At 52.7% G+C, this 18,524-nt stretch overlaps 1 protein-coding gene across 2 annotated transcripts; it reads left to right on the forward strand.

Annotated features, from left to right (window-relative positions):
• The first annotated feature begins 3,029 nt into the window (after positions 1 to 3,029).
• On the forward strand, positions 3,030 to 18,323 carry RAB37 (RAB37, member RAS oncogene family). Of its 2 annotated transcripts, XM_074971499.1 has the most exons (10): positions 3,030 to 3,156; positions 8,056 to 8,166; positions 9,219 to 9,311; positions 12,014 to 12,055; positions 12,751 to 12,817; positions 12,966 to 13,018; positions 14,333 to 14,398; positions 15,307 to 15,363; positions 16,683 to 16,759; positions 18,089 to 18,323. In XM_074971499.1, the coding sequence occupies exons 1-10, from the start codon at positions 3,052 to 3,054 to the stop codon at positions 18,192 to 18,194; spliced, it is 777 nt and encodes a 258-aa protein (XP_074827600.1). In that variant the 5' UTR covers positions 3,030 to 3,051; the 3' UTR covers positions 18,195 to 18,323. The 2 variants fall into 2 exon arrangements, with proteins under 2 accessions (XP_074827600.1, XP_074827601.1); XM_074971500.1 differs by lacking the exon at positions 9,219 to 9,311.
• Positions 18,324 to 18,524: the final 201 nt, after the last annotated feature.

An 18,524-nucleotide genomic window follows, 5' to 3' on the forward strand; every position in this document is an offset into this window, starting at 1 on the left:
AAGCACTTGCAGTATAATCAGACTAGATGGATCAAGGCTCAGAGGAAGGAATGCAAGCCAGATGCAGAGTGATCGGCACACTGTTGGCAAATGCCAAGTAATGTTCAAAGTTGCATTTGCCAGCTTTTCCTTTCAATCCCAGAGATTTTTCTGTTTTGTTTTGTTTTTTCCTGAGGCTTGAAAAATGCCAGATTTCAGGTTGCTCTCAAACTGGATTTCCACCGGGTGAGAAAAGACTTGTCCTGGAATCTATCTAGTGCGGGTGAGGAACGACCAAACCTGCGTAGAACTCAAGGATGGGCACCCTCATCTCAGGTCCCAGGGTTTTGCCCAGAGTCAGCAGCTAGCTGGAATCCTTGGTTTACATGATGTGAGAAATTGCTCCTTTGTTAGTGGTTTGTTTTCTTCCCCTAGTGATGAGTCCAGTGGGATGTGTTACCACCCCATTCTCTGGCGAAGTGCTCCATTGCTAATTCATGAAGGGAATGAAAGCACTTTTCATTGCTATGTTTATACAACCAGAGGGACCAGCAAGTTGCAAGGTTAATGCATCAACTGATGATTATATGACCCTCCCCACTCTTTCCCTTCCCCTCAGTGCCCTGCCAGTATATGGCTAGGAGGTTTCCCTCCCATTCAACTTCTTCTATAAGATGAAGTTAATTTCATCATCTTTCTTAAATATCCTTGTAAATGAGTTTGAGGTTGACTGGAAGCAATAGGGTTTTAAAAAGACTGTGGTAAGGGAGAATTCCAGGTTGTTCCATCTCTCCCCTGTTATCCCAGGCAGTCCTCAGACAGGTCGGGGACTAGGGGTGGAGGGGAGCTGGGGGCTGGACTAAATCAATGGCTGTTTGGATTCCATTCTGCTCCGCTGGCCTGGAGAGGATGTCTGCTATCCATGGTGGTGCATGCTTCCTTGCTCTCTGCTTGCTGTATGTGTTGGGGGTACCATTGGAAGGAAGGCAGCAGATCATCCATGAATGATCAGAAAGCTACCTTCAAGCAGTCTCTAACTTTTGGGATTCATTGTGTGAAGCTAGGGTGAGGTTGGCCTAATTTTGTTCCCCAGTAGGGCAATTTAATGACTGCTGAGAACGGTGAGTAGGTTAATATGTTCAGTGCTACAGCCATGCATGGTGCTTTAGAAACAGAGTTCAGGGAGGTCTCCGCCCCAAGCAGATTACCATCTAAACAGGAGAGATGCAATCAAATGATGGGACATGAGGATGGCAGCAGACAGAGTCGTAACTGATCAATGAAATACTCTCTCTCCTAGGTTGGTGCCCATCCCCATAGTATCTCCCAAGAGTAAAATCTGACAGCAGTGGTGGGTTTCAATGAGGGGCTAGAAGGAAGAGGGAAGCGTTGTGGTGGACTGGCAGAGAGAGACTATCTAGTCATAGGGGCAGCATGAACTAAGACATGGAGTTAAGAGTGCGGGGTACAGAAACAGTGTTAAGGAGCGAGGAGTGAGGCAGAGCTCAAGGCTGGACAGATTCACCATAACTCAAGGGAGACTGTGGGCTCATGACCCTCTTGGCAGCTCCCCCTGCTCTGCAGAATGAGCTGAGCTTGGGTAAAATCAGGATCAGACTGACACACATGCTCTCCCTCACCCCCACAACTGTGGGTGTTTCAGAGCCAGGGTGTGGTTTCAGCCCATTCTGGGGAGACGAGGTTTGGATCTGGATCAGAATCCAGCTCTGTGGTTTCGGTTCATGTCCCTCTCTAGTCAGTGCTTGATTTGTGCCAGGGCTGGCCAGAGCCGAGCCCCGGCACCTCTGGGCTTGGCAGTTCAGAGCCCCGGCACCTCTGGGCTTGGCAGTTCAGAGCCCCGGCACCTCTGGGCTTGGCAGTTCAGAGCCCCGGCACCTCGGGGCTTGCTGCATCAGTTATGAATGTAAAACAATTGCTTGAGCTCCGGCACCGCTTTCATTACAAATGAAGCCCTGTCTCTAGTGTGTACTGGTGGATGTCTTAGCTCTGAGAACAAACCAAAAAGTAGGAGTCCTTCTCATGAAGGTAGCAGCCTGTGTGTGATCTGAAGGCTTCCCATATGTTCTCCTCCACCCAGGTAGCTGGACATGCACCCAGCCAAGGCATGTCCATACAGACATGCACAGGGCAATGCATCCACAGCCCCTGCTCTCTGGGTCCCTCCACTCCAAGTGAGCCAGCAGCTGTCCCCCTTACTAGCCTGCAGCCACTCACACAATGACTGTCACTGGCTGAGGCCGCCCACCTCCCAGTGCCTAGGGCCCTCTCCATGGGACAGGCCCACACCGCCCTGGGCAGCAGCCTACAACCAACTGTGGTTCTGGGCTCTGGCTGGCTGGATGCAGGCTGATGAGTTGATCCTGTTGGGTCCACTGTGCCCAGCTGGAAAGCCTTCCTCACCTGGCTCTCCTAAATCTCCCAGGGGAGCCAAACCAACCCCCCCCCCTTCACCTGGCTCCAGAGAAGCTGGGGGGAAGATGGAGTGTGGGGAGGGGGGCTGAGCTGGAGGAGAAGAGGGATGGGGCACCTGAATGGGGAGTGAAGGGGACAGAACTGGACCGGCCAGACAGGGGCTTGGTTGAGCCCTGGGGAAAGGAGGGCTGGGTGGCACCGCTGGGTCCGGTTTGGGCAGGGGATCAGGTTCCGTTCTGGCTGGAGGCTGGGGTGGCACCACTGGGTCCAGGCCGGGCAGGGGACCGGGTTCTGTTCTGGCTGGAGGCTGGGTCGGCACCGCTGGGTCTGGGCCGGGCAGGGGCTGGGAGAGGGAAGCTGCTCGGTCCGGGGAAGGGGGCGCTGGGGTGGGGTTCGGTTCGGCCCTTGGAACGCGCAGCGAGGTTCGGTTCTGCGCAGCCCGCAGAGCAACGGCCGGGCCCGGCTGCCGCTGACTGGTGCGGGAGGCCGCTGGGCTCGCTCGGGTTCGGTCGGGTCCCCTGCACAGAGCGCAGCGGGGCCGGGAAGGGGGCGGGCCGCGGGGAGGAGGAGCAGCGGGGCGGGCGCTGCCGAGCCTCTCCTAGTTCCTGCTCGCTGCCCGGGCAGCGGGCTCCTGGGACCATGAGTGGCCGGGCAGGGTCCGCGGCTCCTGCCCAGAACGGGTGCCCCGCGGCGCTCCGGGAGCGGTTCCCGTCGCTCAGGCAGGACTACGAGCTCGCCTGCAAGGTGGGAGCCTGCCCCGGCGGCGGGTGGGGAGCTCCGCCCGGGCGCTGGGCGGAGGGGGCAGCCGCCCCGCGCTGCCTGCGCCCCGGGGGCCAGGAGGGGTCGGCGCAGCGTGGGGACGGGTTGCTCCCCAGGGGTCCCCTGGCGTTGCTCAGCCCCAGCGCTGGCCGGCCCCCCCGACCCGCTCCCACTTGCCGCGGAGCCTGGACTGGCGCGGGAGCCTCTCCCGCGATGGCCAAGCTCGTGTGGGGCCGGTTTTCTTCCCCTTCTGCAGCGCTCGCTGGTGCACGCGGCTCCCCCTGCAGCCCCGGTCCCGCTCACAAGATACGAGCTGCGCTCGGGAGGAAGCGAGCGGTTTGGCGGGCAGCGTGTTGACAGCATCTCTGCAGCGGGGACAGTTGGCGAAGGGCCCAGTGGGGCAGGGCGGGGGAGAGACGTGCTGGGGTCCAGGTTCGCGCCCCCCCCACGGCCTGTCAGACGCGCCCTGGGTCTCAGGGATCCCCTCCGAAGCTCAGGGTGGGGGTGGCTGCGTGTGCAGAGCACAGGGGGACGGTGCCCTCCCCTGCCCTCCCTTCTCCCCTCCCCGCAGGCTGGCGCTGGCCTAGCCCGGGGGCTGCGTCCAGCGGTTCCCACCCCTTGCAGCAGCCCTTGCAGGGGCAGATACGTTCCCGTGGCCGGGAGAGGGAAGCTGATCCAAAGCACCTCTTGGCCGGGCACAGCCTGAGTAGGTGGGAACCAACCCCAAGGGTCTTGGCTTCATGTCTGACAAGGGTGGGGGGCCCATGGGACTTCACAAGGCAGCGGGAGCAGGGCTGCCATGGAGGCCCGCACCCAAGAGTGCACGGTGCAAGGGCGGTTGGCAGCTGTCAGTTCTGTCCTTTTGCCAGCTTCCCCATTCTCTCTGTCCCCACAGTCAGCTGCCATCAGGCGCCTTCACTGGATGGGCACGGGACCCAGTCAGCCACATGACAAGGGTTCCCAGCAGAGGTATCTGCTACCAGCCATAAAAGTGGTCGTTCCCCCCCCCCCCCAAATTGGATGTGATCATCGGTAGGGAGTTCTGATGATCCACCTCTAAAATTGTCACTGTACAGAGGAGAGGCCAGGCCCCGGCGCATGGGAATGTGTGAGCTGGACTTGATCCAGACCCAGCCTAGGACCAGCAGAATAGATGCTCACTGTGCTCCTTGAGCCTGCAACCTGCAGCTGAGAAGGGTGCTTATCAGTCTTAGTACAGGGAGATGTGTGCAGCCCTTCCCTTCCCTTCCCGGGTCTCGCTATGCTCACAGAGCTCTGCATTTGCATCCGGAGCTGTGAACACAGGGAGAAACATCTCCTCATGGGGCTTGCTTTGCTCACTCCCCGCTGCAATACCTATCTTACACAGCTCCCACTCCCAGAGAACCCAGAGTCTTTGAGGTATTTTGCCTCACAACACCGCCAGGAGGCAGGGCAGGGCTGTTACACCCTCATAGTATGGCTGGGGGAACTGAGGCCCAGACAGGCAAAGTGAACTGCCCACGGTCACACAGGAAGTCTGTGCCAGAGCAGGGAATTGAATCACGGGAGGGGGAGGGACACTTCTGAGCCCCCCCAGCACCCTGGCCATTCTTCCACTCTGCCGAGCAGCTTGTTTTGCCCCTGCCTGCGATTGCTGCGAGGGTTCGTTCTGCTTTGCTTTGGTTATTCCGAAAAATTGCATTGGGCCCCATTTTTTTTCTTGGCCACTTCCTTCTTTTCTTTTCTTTTTTAATGCTCGCACCTTCCTCCTGCTCCTTTCTCTCTGATTTTTTGATGGGCTTATAGGGGGGAGAGTTTTTTCCCAAAAGCAACCTGGAAACTTTACCTGGAGCAAGCTAGAGCTAGAATAGAGTGCTGTTCCCAAAGCTGGCCTCTCTTCAGGTGCGTTTGCACCAAAGGATTTGGCGACATCAGTCAAGGTGAATTCGCCTGCAAAAGGGTCATTTGGGGACTCAGAATCTTTTCCAGTACAGTTTATTTGCCGGCCCAACAAGAATGATCCCATTCCCCATCTTTCCTCCAGGACAGACCCCTTGTCTGCACGCCTGGGCAGGGACAGCTAGAATGTCAGGGCCTGACTTGCAGAAGCACAGAGCACCTGCACCTCCCATTGACTTCCGCAGAGGGTGCAGGGGCTTATCTCCACTGACAGGCAGGACCTTAGACCAGTGGCTCTCAAACTTTCTTGCTGGTGACCCCTTTCACGTCGCAAGCCTCTGAGGGCGACCCTCCTTATCAATTAAAACCACTTTTTAATATGTTTAACACCATTATAAATGCTGGAGGCCAAGCGGGGTTTGGGGTGGAGGCCAACAGCTCGTGAGCCCCCATGTAATAACCTCAGAAGCCCCTGAGGGGTCCCAACCCCCCAGTTTGAGAACCCCTGCCTTAGACTATTTCATTCTCTGCAGGTCGGTTGCTGCAGGCCCTGCTTCGTGTTCTGGTTTTAACAGGGGATGGGGGCTGCCCATGTGCCTGATGAATTATCACCCAGTGACGGCCAGGAAATTGCTGTTATGACAGAGCAGGCAGGAGGGGATCGCGCTTTCTGGGCAGCTGAGTACTTGTTAATAATGCACAGTGTTTCTCCTGGCCAGGGTGCCGCCTCACCCTCCCTGGTGTAAAAATGGATGTGGAGGTGCCAATGAAGCCAAGCTGCTGTTTGCTTAGGAGGAGTGGATGCTGAGCTGTGTGTTTGTTTTTGGTATCTGGTGTGGGTGAGGTGGTTGGAGCAAGGCGGAGAGTCCTGGGGCTGTCAGAGTTTGCTCAAGGAAGCAAGGCGGGCGTGGTAAGATCTTTTATTGGACCAGCTTCCGTTGGTGAGAGAGGCAATTTTGAGATTACCCAGAGCTCTGGGAAAGGTCCTCCGAGCATCACAGCTACATACAAGGTGGAACAGATTGTTCAATGTAAGTAGTTAACACATATTTCAAGGGACCATTCAAAGGGAAGTGGCCCGTTAACAACCAGCCAGTCATGGGGGGGTGAAGGAAGGGGGGAGAAGGCAGCTGGGGCGGGGGTTGTTAGTGGGTTATGGATTGTTGTAGTAAGCCATAAATCCAGTGTCCCTGGTCAGTCCATGAGTTTTAGTGCCTTGCAAAGTTATGAATTTAAGCTCCCAAGCTTGTCTTTTGAAAGTGTTGTGCAGGTTTCCCTTGAGAACGAAGACCCAGAGGTCAGATACAGAGTGATTGCTTGGTGAAAAGTGTTCACCCACAGGTGACAGGGTGTTTGTCTTGTATCGTTTTCCTGTGAGAGTTCATTCGAGAGCGTAGTGATTGTCTGGTTTCGCCCAGGTACACCACATGTTGTGATAGGCAGGTGTAGGATCCATGGATCTTGAAAGGTGAGTTGTGAGAGGTGTTGATCACTGGAGCAGTGGAGATATGGCTGCAGGTTTTGCATCTGTTATTCTCACAGGGTCTGGCACCACTTTGAGTTGGTGAGCCCTGGTCTATGGGGAGCTTGCTTCTGATGATGAGCTTGGAGAGGTTGGGGAGTGGTTTGTAGGCCAGAAGTGGGGGTTCAGGAAAGATTTCCTTCAGGATGGAGTCCCCATCAAGTATGGGTTGTATTTGTTTGATGTTATTCTGTATGGGTTCCGGTGTGTGGTGGTAGGTGTGGTGACAACTAGGGGTGTGTGGTTGGAGGGGGTTTTATTTCTGTATGGAAGCAGATTCTCTCAGGGTATTTGGTTGGCCTGTTCCACGATGTGATCTACTGCTCTGGTGCAGCGTCCATGTTTGGTGAAGGCCGATTGAGTGTGCTAAGGTGTATATCCTGGACTTTCTCCTTGGACCTGGACAAAGGGGACAACAAAAAGAATGAGCCATTTCTTGAGATAGGCCTGAGGTCTTTGTCCGTCTACCTGTGATCTCAGGGAGAAACCTGACGCTGGTATCTGGAGAACTGACTGGAGGGGGATAGTGCCATGGTGTGTCCCATTCTCTAGGAAGAGATCTATGGGGTATTTGTAGATGGAACGTGTCTAGTTACAAAGAGTGCCAGCAGCACCGTGCTCCTGGCCTAGCGCCATTCCGAAGCACCAGCAGAAGCGGCAATTAAATGCTGTGTTCATATAGAGGGGAAACTCATTTAGCCATTCCCTGCTAGATAATGGGGTCACGGTCAGACTCTCTAGCAGTGACATCCCTCCTGTAATGACTTCCACCGCTACTAGTTCTTTCTTTCTTTCTTTCTTTCTTATATTTTGCCGATTGGAAGCTCCATGGAGTCCGGTCACATGTGCTCTCATGGCTGAGTGCTGTGGGAGCGAAGAGAAGAGAAGGAAACTCTGGGGTGGTGAGATGGCTCTGAACATATGAGCTGTTCCTGGCTCTGAGTGTATTAGAGACCACCACAGAAGCAGGGAGGGAAGAAAGTTAAATTTCTAGGACTCACCTGCAGCTACAGGAGCATTTCCCAGTCTGGGGAGCAGCTGACACTGCGGAGAAACATTGCCACCGGCTGGGGAGACCTTGCTTTAAGGGAAGCTGTATCTGAGACCTACACTATAGGGCAGTGTTGCTTTGTGTGGGGTTCAAATCTGTGTTTGAAAGAGAAAGGGAGCTGGGAAAGGAAATAGAAAAGGAGTACTTGTGGCACCTTAGAGACTAACCAATTTATTTGAGCATGAGCTTTCGTGAGCTACAGCTCACTTCATCGGATGCATACTGTGGAAGCATCCAATGGAAAGGAAATGGCTCTGACAAGCTCCGGGAATAAAAAGAAACACCCCAGGCTGCCCCTGACTGTGTCACCCACCACCCCAGTCAGTGCTCCTCCTCAACAGGGCTGCACCATCCTCACCCCAGTTCTGCCCTTACCCCGAATCGCATGCTTCCCCAGCACTATTAATGAGTTTTTGCACCCGTGTTGTAGGTGATGCTGATTGGAGATTCGGGCGTGGGGAAAACCTGCTTCCTGCTCCAGTTCAAAGATGGGGCCTTCCTCTCTGGGACCTTCATAGCCACCGTCGGCATAGACTTCCGGGTGAGACCGCTGCAGCTTTCTGCGCTAGGGAGAGCCTCTTGTTACAGCTCGGGATGAGCGTGAAACACCCATTCTGCCCCCATTCAGATAATCATTGAGTGGAAGAGTATTCAGTTAAACTGCCCTGGTGTCTTCGATTGCAGGAGCTATTGCCTGAAGAAAAGGGGCGAGTAGCACTGAGGAGGGGCTCTCTCTCTTTGCCCAGAGCCTGGCTAAGCAGAGAGTATTATGTGAATGGCTGATGTGATCCACATGCAGCTGGGGCTGGAGCCAGTCACGCTGCTGCAGCTTTGGAGAGTATCTATCTCTCCAGTCTAGTGTATTCAGAGGGCACCAATCCCTGTAGTGTGTAGGCCCTGAAAGTACATTAGAATAAGGGAAGAGGAAGTTTCAGACCCAGGTTTTGCTGTCCTGACATGGGCTTTTTTCTCATTATCTTATATTTCCAGCCCTCCATTTACACTTAGGGCCTGAGTCTTCTCTCACTCCCCCTGGGGCGAATTGGGAGTTAGTCCACTGAATTAAGCCATGTTCCACAGAGATCGGAGTCTGGCTCTTTGAATGGAGGATATGTTCTCCCAAAGGATGTATTGGAGATGATGTCGGTGTGGATGGGTGTGCCTGCATGGATGCCGGAGGTTTATCAGTAGTGAAAGGTGAACTTCAGAGGTTTGAGCCAGATAAACGCCCAAACGTCTGGGCTCTTATTCCACTGTTCTGTGAACATTTGAAGCCTGCACAACTGAGCTGGACTCTAGCAATGAGAGGCTTCCTGGGGAGGAGGAGGAGGAGGAGGATTATCATTATTGATTTGTATGACCACAGCGCCTCTGAGGCCCAAGCCTGGCCCAGCACCCCATTGTGCTAGGCACTTTAAAAACACGGAACAAAAAGATGGTCCGTGCCCCAGGATGCTTACTGATCATCCTTGTTGGCAACTGGGCCAGAAACCATCTGTTCTCCTGGAACCAGCGTCTCTTGCTGCGGCTGTGCAAGGCAGAGGGGCACAAAACTGAAGCCAGGGTTTCAGAGCGTTACCTTTACTCTTCCAGCCCTCAAATGAGCTTCAGCTTCGGTGTGATGAAAGGTTCCATCTGGTTCCTGTTTTACCCAGACTAGTTCACCAAGCCCTGTCTGTAATGCAGGTGCGTGCAACTGATTATTAATGCAGGGTTGTGCCCGCGGCATTGTGGGTCTGTGGGCACTGGGATCTGTGTGTCCTGGGATGCAGATACGTGACCGTGTGATGCTGCGGAGGGTGGTTTGTGTCAGGGAGAGTGCAGGTGTATATGAAATGAAGGTACGTTCTTGATGTCAGTGACTTGACATTTTAACCTCAGGGCTTTCTATATTGCCATGGTCTGTGCTGAATTGTTGATACAGTACCATAGGGTTACATGGTGCTTTACTACACATACAAAGATGGAGAGGCAGATTCTGTCCCCTGCCTCAGCCCCTATGAGCTGCTTTGTTTTGACCCCCAGAGCAGCCCAGAAACTAATGCCACCTTTGACTCGATTCCTGTGGATTGGGCCTTATTTTATTATTATTGTTTTTCATTTGTATAACCATAATGTCTAGGGGCCCCACATGGCCCAGGACCCCCTGTACTAGGTGCTCTAAAACACAGAACATAAAGACAGTCCCTGCCCCAAGGAGTGTCCAATCTAAGTGTAAGACAGGAGACAATAGATGGCTACAGACAGATGGGACTGTACAAGTGAACCATGAAACTCCAGATTGGTTGGCATGGTGGGCAGTTGTCTCTGCACACCAAGAGCCGATCTGTGGGGCTTCTCCTGGGCATGCAGCACAGTCTCTGCTCCAAAGTTAAAATCAACGCTGAGACAAGAACAACAGGAGAAGACCCTGTTCCTGTCTCTGTGCGTGGCTGGGCTGGGCGAGAGCATGCATGCGGTGTTCTGTATTCTTGCACTGTTGTAGCAGCGCTCCATGCACTGCCCTGAGGCCTCAGCCAGATGCAAGCTCCCTGCTATTGAATGGAGAGCTTTACCTGGGCCTCTCTGTTTTGCATCGTGTCATTACTCTGGTGACAAGTGTTCAAGGCTAGTGTGCTCGTATTAATTACAGATGACCTGCTGCATTTAACCTGCTCATCGGATGCCTTTTTGATGCCCCCACTACTGAGTTCCGCCAGATTTGTCATCTGTAGCCAGGGGAAGGTTTGGCAGCAGCATCCCACGTTGGCACACCCTCTCCTTACCCATTCGGAGTCTGGCACCACTCTGTAAATATCCACTGACAAGAGGTGCCCAATCAAAGCAACCAGAGTATCCAGGGCATTCATTAGGAGGGCAGCCAGCCAATCAGAGAATGCACTGGCAAGTGACACCCACCCGACCAATCATAACAACTGGAGTAAAAAGAGTATCCATTGAGAAGAAACACCCACCCAGCCAATCAAAACAAGGTGAGTATCAAGGGCCCGGACAACTATCCACAGTATGAAAACATCCCCAGCAAGCTTGTTTGCAGACACAGGTAGGAGTCTGAGCAGGTGGAGCATGGGTCTGGATTTAATGGCACTTGCTGCTTCTCTAATATGTAGCTGGTTGAGGTTTGCAGGATTTTTACTCCTCTCCGTTACTGCCACCAGATGAACCCCTTAGCTGGACAGGGCTGTGCTAAATTCTCTCCCAGGTTTGAGGCTGCACTGAATTTTCCCATTGATCTCTGCTTGTGTTTCTTAAGTGACTGCTTTTGTTTGTTATGTGGGGCAATCTCGGAAATATGTGTCACTCACGTGTTAGGTCCAATCCTGCAAAGTGCAAAGCACCTTCTTCAGCTCCCACGGATGTCAGCAGGAACTGCGGGCAGTCAGCACCTCGCAGGTTTCAGCCCATCTGTTCGCACCTCTGGCTGCCAAATAGGCCCAGAGTCTCTGAGATAAAAGCAAACCAGCCAGATTGTGGTGCTGGGTGTTTCAAGTTCTTTGACAGGCTGAATTTCAGATCAGTGGAGGAGTGAGAATGTTGCAGCGTGGTGTAAAGTGTCCTGCAGGGTAGGCTCCCCGGAAATACTGTAACAACCACCTCCTGTTGGTTTCTTGGTCCAAGCTCTGAAGGGGGCTTCAGGAGAGATGTTCTGTTAGATACCTTCGTTCCATACATTATTATTTCTGGATGTCTCTGTTTTTCTGCTTCTAATGCAATCTGTCTAAGCTATGGTACTTCTAGGGTGCCATGACCATGATGTGTGAGCAGGAATGGTGTCCCTAGCCTCTGTTTGCCAGAAGCTGGGAATGAGCAACGGGATGGATCACTTGATGATGACCTGTTCTGTTCATTCCCTCTGGGGCACCTGGCATTGGCCACTGTTGGAAGACAGGATACTGCGCTACATGGACCTTTGGTCTGACCGAGTAGAGCTGTTCTTATGTTCACTAGCTCCCAATCTCTCCAGATGGACGTTTAAATTCTAGGAAAATGCATCCATGAGGGATGCCCAAGCTGGAAGCTTTCTCCACAGCTGCCAGTTTGAATGTTTTCAGTGGGCTCACACCATGAGTATGAGCCATTGAGTCAATTAATATCTATCTTTCTTAATATCCTGCCTTGCTATTTAGCTGACAGGAGAAGCTGCTGCAGAGAAAGGAGACATACCTAGAAGAGAGTTACCTGTTACCTCCTTCTCTTTTTGTCTCCAGGCTCTGAATCCAGCATTGCATGCTCCTGCATCAATGGAGCTGGTCTATACTGAACCATGCCATAGGGTTCAAGATGACTATGGTACCGTGGAATGCAGTATGGGGAAGGTGCACCCCACAAAAGACCACACCTGGCTTTCCCACCATATTAAACCAGTGTGGTTTTGTTTTCTCTTACAGAATAAAGTCGTGGCAGTGGACGGTGTGAAAGTAAAATTGCAGGTGAGTCCAGTATCTGATCCTGATGCAGCATGTGCAGTTGATACTTTGTCTGCGGGTGTCTGTACAAATAGGCCGGGGCTCCATGGCTTTTATCTATTCTTTGCCATGTGTACACACTCCCTAATAAGGTTTGGGGGGAGGGGAAGGGAAGCCGATCTTTTCTCTCCCAGCTTAACTCTTGCAGTAACGGTGCACAGCCAGCCAGTGTTTGATAGCTATTAATATGGACATTTCTCAGGGAGAGGTGAGGCCTTGGGGGAAAAGACTGTTCTGGGTGTGATGTGGTACATGATATGCGATATGTGTACAATATACAACACCTTTAAAAACATCCCTTCATAAAGACCAGGGACGAAGACTTAGTTTTTACCAACCTTTCATGCATTTGCCCCATATAACTTTGGCAACTCGCAGCCTGAAGTCTTGCTTGGGACCTCATATATAATTTAATCCAGAGCTCTGAATCTCTTTCAGGCTTGTTTTTATAACCTGGAAATCCCCTCCTACACAAGGAGTGGCATATACAAGCCGTGTGTCCCTGAGTGCTTCCAACCCTTGCACTGACTCTGAGGTCTTGGTTCTTTCCCTTCTGTTATGCCTGGATGCCAACGCTCCCCTGGGATTGGAGAGCTGGGAATGAAACCAGTGGCAGTGGGGTTTCTCCCTTGGTTTTCATCGGGGCTGTTTCTTTGCAGATCTGGGACACAGCGGGGCAGGAGCGATTTCGTAGCATGACCCACGCCTACTACAGAGATGCCCAGGGTAGGTTCTTAGGCGGGTTTGTGGTTTGCCCGATTCGGAGTCAGATGACAACCGGAATCTGCAGACCTAGTGGAGCTGCTCTTGCCACTAATACCCAGGAACAGAATCTTCATTAAACCCCCGCTTTGTCTCTCTTCTTTTCTTCCAGCTTTGCTCCTCTTTTATGACATCACCAGCAAAATGTCCTTTGACAATGTTCGGGTCAGTATGTATCCCCTTGGACCTCACTGACACAATCGTTAACTCCTAAACCCCCAGAGAGGGGCAGCAGAGTCTCCTCATTCTCAAAGCTCTGGCAGACTGATGTAATGGGAGGGCCTTTCCCAATGCTTGACAGCTAGCAATGCAGAATGGCCACTTCTCTGCCTGTTCAGTTTGCTCTGTGTTACGATGCGATGGGCAACTTTTGCCTTAGTCACAGCGGGCGTAGGGGAATCGTTATACTCTGGGTCCAGAACCTGAAATACTGAACCCAATAGTGCAGAAAGCTGAGCACCCTCGGCTCTCCTCGAAACCAGTGGGGCTCTCTTATCCTGGGTTGTCAGCAAGAAATGAACTTGGGGCCTTCAGCACTGAAAGCAGAGCCTCTGTTGCTTGAGCTGAAGGAGAAACTCTGTTAGCTGGCAACTGTAGTAGACTATTATCCGCTCCAACCTATCACATTGGTGATGCAGCTGCATTGGATGGCGGTAACATGAGTTGTTAAGTCAGATGGGTTTGGAAGAATTGTTCAGTGCTACAATGTATTGAAAGCCATGCACAGTCAACGGGCACCGAAGGTAGCTGGCACCCTACTAAATCAGGGACCCAAAGGGAGGCTGCCTCTGAATCCTGCCTCTTGGCAGACAGCGTCTTGAGGCTCAGAACTGGGCGCAAGATGGTACGGGCTGGCAGACTCTACAGGACACTGAGGTGCAAGGACAAACCGTTGACTAAGGTGCCCAGAGATGAGAGCTGGCTGGGAATTTTTTGATGAAACGTATTTTCCATCAGAAAATGGTCAAAACCAAAACTTTTCATGGAGAGGGATCTGTTTGACACCACTTTTGTTGAGAAGGTTTCTCAGGTCCCCACTGGAATTGCTGGTGGCGAGGGTGAGAGAGACAATGCACCACCCCAGAACAGCAAATAGCCCCATGGTTCAGACACTCCCCAGGAATGTGGATGACCCAGGTTTTTATTCTCCGCCCCAAATCAGGCCGAGCAGGGATCTTTCTTTCTCTGTTTTGGTCCATGAAAAATGTTGAAAGGTCTCCCTTTCTTTCCACATCAGAACAAAAGCAGATTTCGAATCCTTGAATTTTTTCACCAGCCATTATTTGTGTGTCCCAGAGACTCTTGGGCGTAAGTGCTCCAAAACTACATGGAAATAGCAGCCCATGTTCCACCCCTTTAATCTGGCTGTTGCTATGCAGAGACCTTCCTGGCTCTCCCCACACACTTATAGTTGCATATAAACCTGCTTGTCTCCGCTGTTCATCTTTAATACCACGTGACCCTCTTCCTGTCTTGCAGGCCTGGCTCACACAGATACACGAATATGCCCAAAAGGATGTGGTCATTATGTTGTTAGGCAATAAGGTGAGTGTCACTTCCTGGTGGGTGACTGAGAGATGTGCTCATGTACTGCTACTCTCCTTCTTTGTTTTGTGTTGTCTGCCCCCCACCTCAGACCAAGGACACCCCAAATCCGTACAGATATGGCTCTGAGGCTCCCCCTCTTCATTCAGTGACACCATCTCATGGCGGGGTTTTGCCTGCCCCATTTTGGAAGAACATGATCTCCAACCACTGCTGATCCATATCAGCTCTGACCATGCAGGGCAGCATTCACACTTCTCCATTTTCCAATTTCATCAGCCTGTGTGGCCTTGTCTGTATTTCCTCAAACCCAAGTACCTATCTACCAAGGTACCAGACAGAAAACTCAGCCACTCCTTGAGTTGTCCAGTAGGCATGGAGGGAAACTCAAGAAGCTATGATATCCCACAGACAGCGTCACCACCAGGGCCCAAACTCTGGGTTCCACTGTTTCAGGGACCTACAGTGGATGTGACTCGCTGCCCCAAACCCAGAACCAGGCGCCTTTTTAGATTCTGTAATTCCTTAACTTGGTTCTCTGATAACACGTTGCCTGTATAGAGCATTCTTCTTCTTCCAACCTTAATTTCCCTCCTAGGTCCCAGAGGGAGCCCGTGTCAGAGCTGGGAACAGAATCCATGAGCTCTGAGCTCCCATTGCTGTGCCCACGTCCCTCCCTGTGACATTTACCTGGGTTTGGAACTTTCCTAAGAGAACCTGGTTCTCTTTAAATGCTGCAAAATGACACTTGTGTGCGTCCATGCCCACTTCTGCCAGCAGAGGGAAGCCCAAGTCTGATTCTTCAGCAAGTGAAGCCAAGGGCTCGGAGGCTCCGTGATGGCCTGCTAGTGCAAGGCTGATCTGTGAGTCTCTGTGCCACTCCGGTAACTATTTCCCTTTGTTTACAGGCTGATGTGAGCAGCGAGAGAGTCATCAGGATTGAGGATGGAGAGTCACTAGCCAGGGTAAGCCGCCCCAGGGTTTTGCAGGGTGTCTGTCATCCCTGAAGGTATCTGGCCCCTCCCTTCATCATCCTCAGTCCCATGTGGGCTATGATCTCCTCTGCTGTGCAGGACAGACCTTAACTAGGCTACTCCCCGGGATCACAGAGCTGTTTCTCTGAGCCAATCATCCATCTATCTCCTCAGTTCCTCCAGCTCTTAAACCACTTTCAGATTTAGACGTACTCTGGGCCGTGCTTAATTTGTGCCAGGGCCTGGCAGCTCGGAGCCCCGGCACCTCTGGGCCTGGCAGCTCGGAGCCCCAGCACCTCTGGGCTTGCTGTATCAGTTACAAATGTAAAACAATTGCTTGAGGCCCGGCCGCTCTTTCATTACAAATTAAGCACTGACTCTGAGACTGTGTCTGGACTGAAGGGATGAAAGTGAGAGAGGTCAGATGTAGGGGAGGAGGCTAGATGGGATGGGAGGGCAGGGAGGGATTGGGCTATGAGATGCAGGAGGTTGAGGGCTGAAGATAGGGTGTGGGGGCGCAATTGAACTGCAGTGTGAGGGAGGACATTGGGAGGGCTGCATTGGTGGGAGTGGCGTTAAGGATTGGAGCAGTGTGCAGTACAAGGACGCACCCCTCAGCCTGCCAAGATATGTGAGAGACCATTAATCTGTCTGCTCAGTGGCGTGGATAGAACAAGGAGCAATGGTCTCAAGTTGCAGTGTGGGAGGTCTAGGTTGGATATTAGGAAACACTGTTTCACTAGGAGGGTAGTGAAGCACTGGAATGGGTTACATAAGGAGGTGGTGTAATCTCCATCCTTAGAGGTTTTTAAGGCCCGGCTTGACAAGGCCCTGGCTGGGATGATTTAGTTGGGGATTGGTCCTGCTTTGAGCAGGGGGTAGGAGTAGATGACCTCCTGAGGTCTCTTCCAACCCTAATCTTCTATGATTCTTCTATGATACAGTCAAATGAGGCTCCACCAAAACATTAGCATCCTCTCCAGATCCCCAGAGAGTCCCCTGTTCCCCTCCCCCTCAGAAGGCCTCTGATCTGCTCTCCCCCTTCTGGAATCCTCAATCTTCCTTCAAACCAGGCCTCCCCGGAGTAACCAGCTGTGCAAGTGCATAGCGCCGCCCCTGGTTGCTCTGCCTCTGGTTGCTGTTCCTGGGGCCTCTTCTGGCCAAAGGCCCAGACTCAAGGAACCGGCTTGAATCCCCTGAGATTGGCTTTGCTGGTAGATCGGCGGGGGTGTTTCAGAAGAGGACGGGAGCTAGGGGAAGGGGTAGTAACTGGCAGCGCAGTGGCTGATGGTGCTGCGCCCCCTCTGCAGGAATACGGAGTGCCTTTCATGGAGACCAGCGCCAAGACGGGTATGAATGTGGAGCTGGCATTTCGGGCCATTGCCAAGTGAGTAACTGAGGGACTGAAAGGGCAGCTTCCCATGCCAGGGCTGCCTTCCCATACCAAGGGGCATTGATTTAACATGTGCGTACAGAGTTGGGAACATGTGCCCCTGGGGGAGGGAGATATCTTTGCCTTCAAAGGGAAAGTGTCATCTAGTGGTTAGAGCAGGGGACCAGGGCTCTTGGGATCTACACACTCACTGTGTGGGCAAGCTGCTTATCCCCCGATGGCTATAAAATTGCCCTATCTCAGAGTATTATTAAGCTTAACTCATCGATGTTTGTAAAGCATGCACACCTGGGCTGGTCAATGCGGGGGTCTGATGCTTTCCTTCGAAGCAGTTGGCATTTTCCCAGGGCAGGGACAGATTACAGGTCTGCATGGGCTGCTGGTCCGCTCCAGTCCAGCACTTCCTATGGGCGAAGTCTGTAACGCTCAGACGCTTTCCTCTAGAGTGGGATATAAAAGCCTCAGAATCCCTGAGAGCTCTTGGACCAGAGCCTCAGCTGGCGTAAAGGGGCAGCATTCCATTGACTTTGGCTGAGGAGCTGGTCCCTTGTCTCCTTTGTCCCCAGACCTTGTTCTGCTCTCCGGCTGGGGAGCCAAGTTCTAGCCCAGAGTTAATTTTTGACAGTCGGGTCACAAGCCTGTGAATTGCCACCCAATGTCCCTGGCATGTGGGTCCAGTTCCCAGCGGCACTTCAAAAAACCTCACTGCTTTCCACCACCGACATGCCAGCTGCAGCAGGGGCCAGGGCAAAAGGGCTGAGAGGGGGCTATGCTGCTGCTAGCCACTGATTCACAGAGGTACGGTTGCGTTCCACCACGAAATAGAAAGATCAAAGGCTCCTTGAATGTTATCCCAGTGCTACGTGATGCAGGTCCATTGCCAGCAAGTGGGATTAACCCTGTGCTAACACATCTGTCCCGTCCGCAGCCCCCAGCCCTCCAAGATACAATTCTTCATAGGGTTTTGTTTCACCTTCCCCTGAATTCATGCTGTTTCCCTGGCTGGAGCTCAGTATCTCCCCATCAATGTGGCTCTTGGCCTCCTGAACACTGGCTTAAGACTTGGCCAGATGTATCGGCTGGCAGAGAGGACTGGAGTGGGCTGAGGTTGTCGCCCCCATGGCACGTCCATTTCCTGCTGGGGGAAGTAGAACAGGGCCAGATCTGCTCAAGAAGCCGAGCCATGTGTTCCACCCTCTCATCACACCCCCTGGAAGAAAGGGAGGTGGAGAGCATCACGTCCGCCTTTCTTCAGGGATGCACAGCTGCTTCTGCTGGGCGAGGGGTGGCTGGTGCAATGTTTCACGGCTGTGCTTCTTTCAGAGAACTCAAGCAGCGAGCTGTGCAGCAGCCGGACGAGCCCAGGTTCCAGATTCACGACTACATAGAGTCACAGAAGAAGAAGACCAGCTGCTGTTCCTTCATGTGAGAGAGGAGGATGGCAGGGCAGGAAGGAGGACTTGGGGCACAGGGGCCTGGTATAATGCAAGAGCAAGGCGGGGCTGGAGAGGAAACTGGTCAGAAGGCCTCTACAAATATTTCTGGCCATAAATTACAAATAGGAAAAAGGCAAACCTACCCTGAGAGGGGGCGGGATGTGCGTGCGGGGGTGTGTGGACGTGCATGAGTGTGGGTGGCTGTGGGGAAGTTACAACAGAAGCCAAATAAAGGCCAGTTCTGGGTTTCGCCTGACTAGCAAATCTTACAATGTGAGAGTCCAACCTTTGGGGAGTCACTCCTGGCAGCACAGCCAAAGCCT

The sequence above is a fragment of the Natator depressus genome, chromosome 14 (genome assembly GCF_965152275.1).
Source record: "Natator depressus isolate rNatDep1 chromosome 14, rNatDep2.hap1, whole genome shotgun sequence".
In the NCBI taxonomy this organism is placed as follows: Eukaryota; Metazoa; Chordata; order Testudines; family Cheloniidae; genus Natator; species Natator depressus.

Excerpts from the sequence above, each read along its gene's own strand:
- RAB37 (XM_074971499.1), top strand. The coding sequence starts at position 3,052 with ATGAGTGGCCGGGCAGGGTCCGCGGCTCCTGCCCAGAACGGGTGCCCC. Across the intron at positions 9,312-12,013 it reads AAGCCCTGTCTGTAATGCAG|AATAAAGTCGTGGCAGTGGA; the intron begins GTGCGTGCAACT and ends TTTCTCTTACAG. Across the intron at positions 15,364-16,682 it reads ATGGAGAGTCACTAGCCAGG|GAATACGGAGTGCCTTTCAT; the intron begins GTAAGCCGCCCC and ends CCCCCTCTGCAG.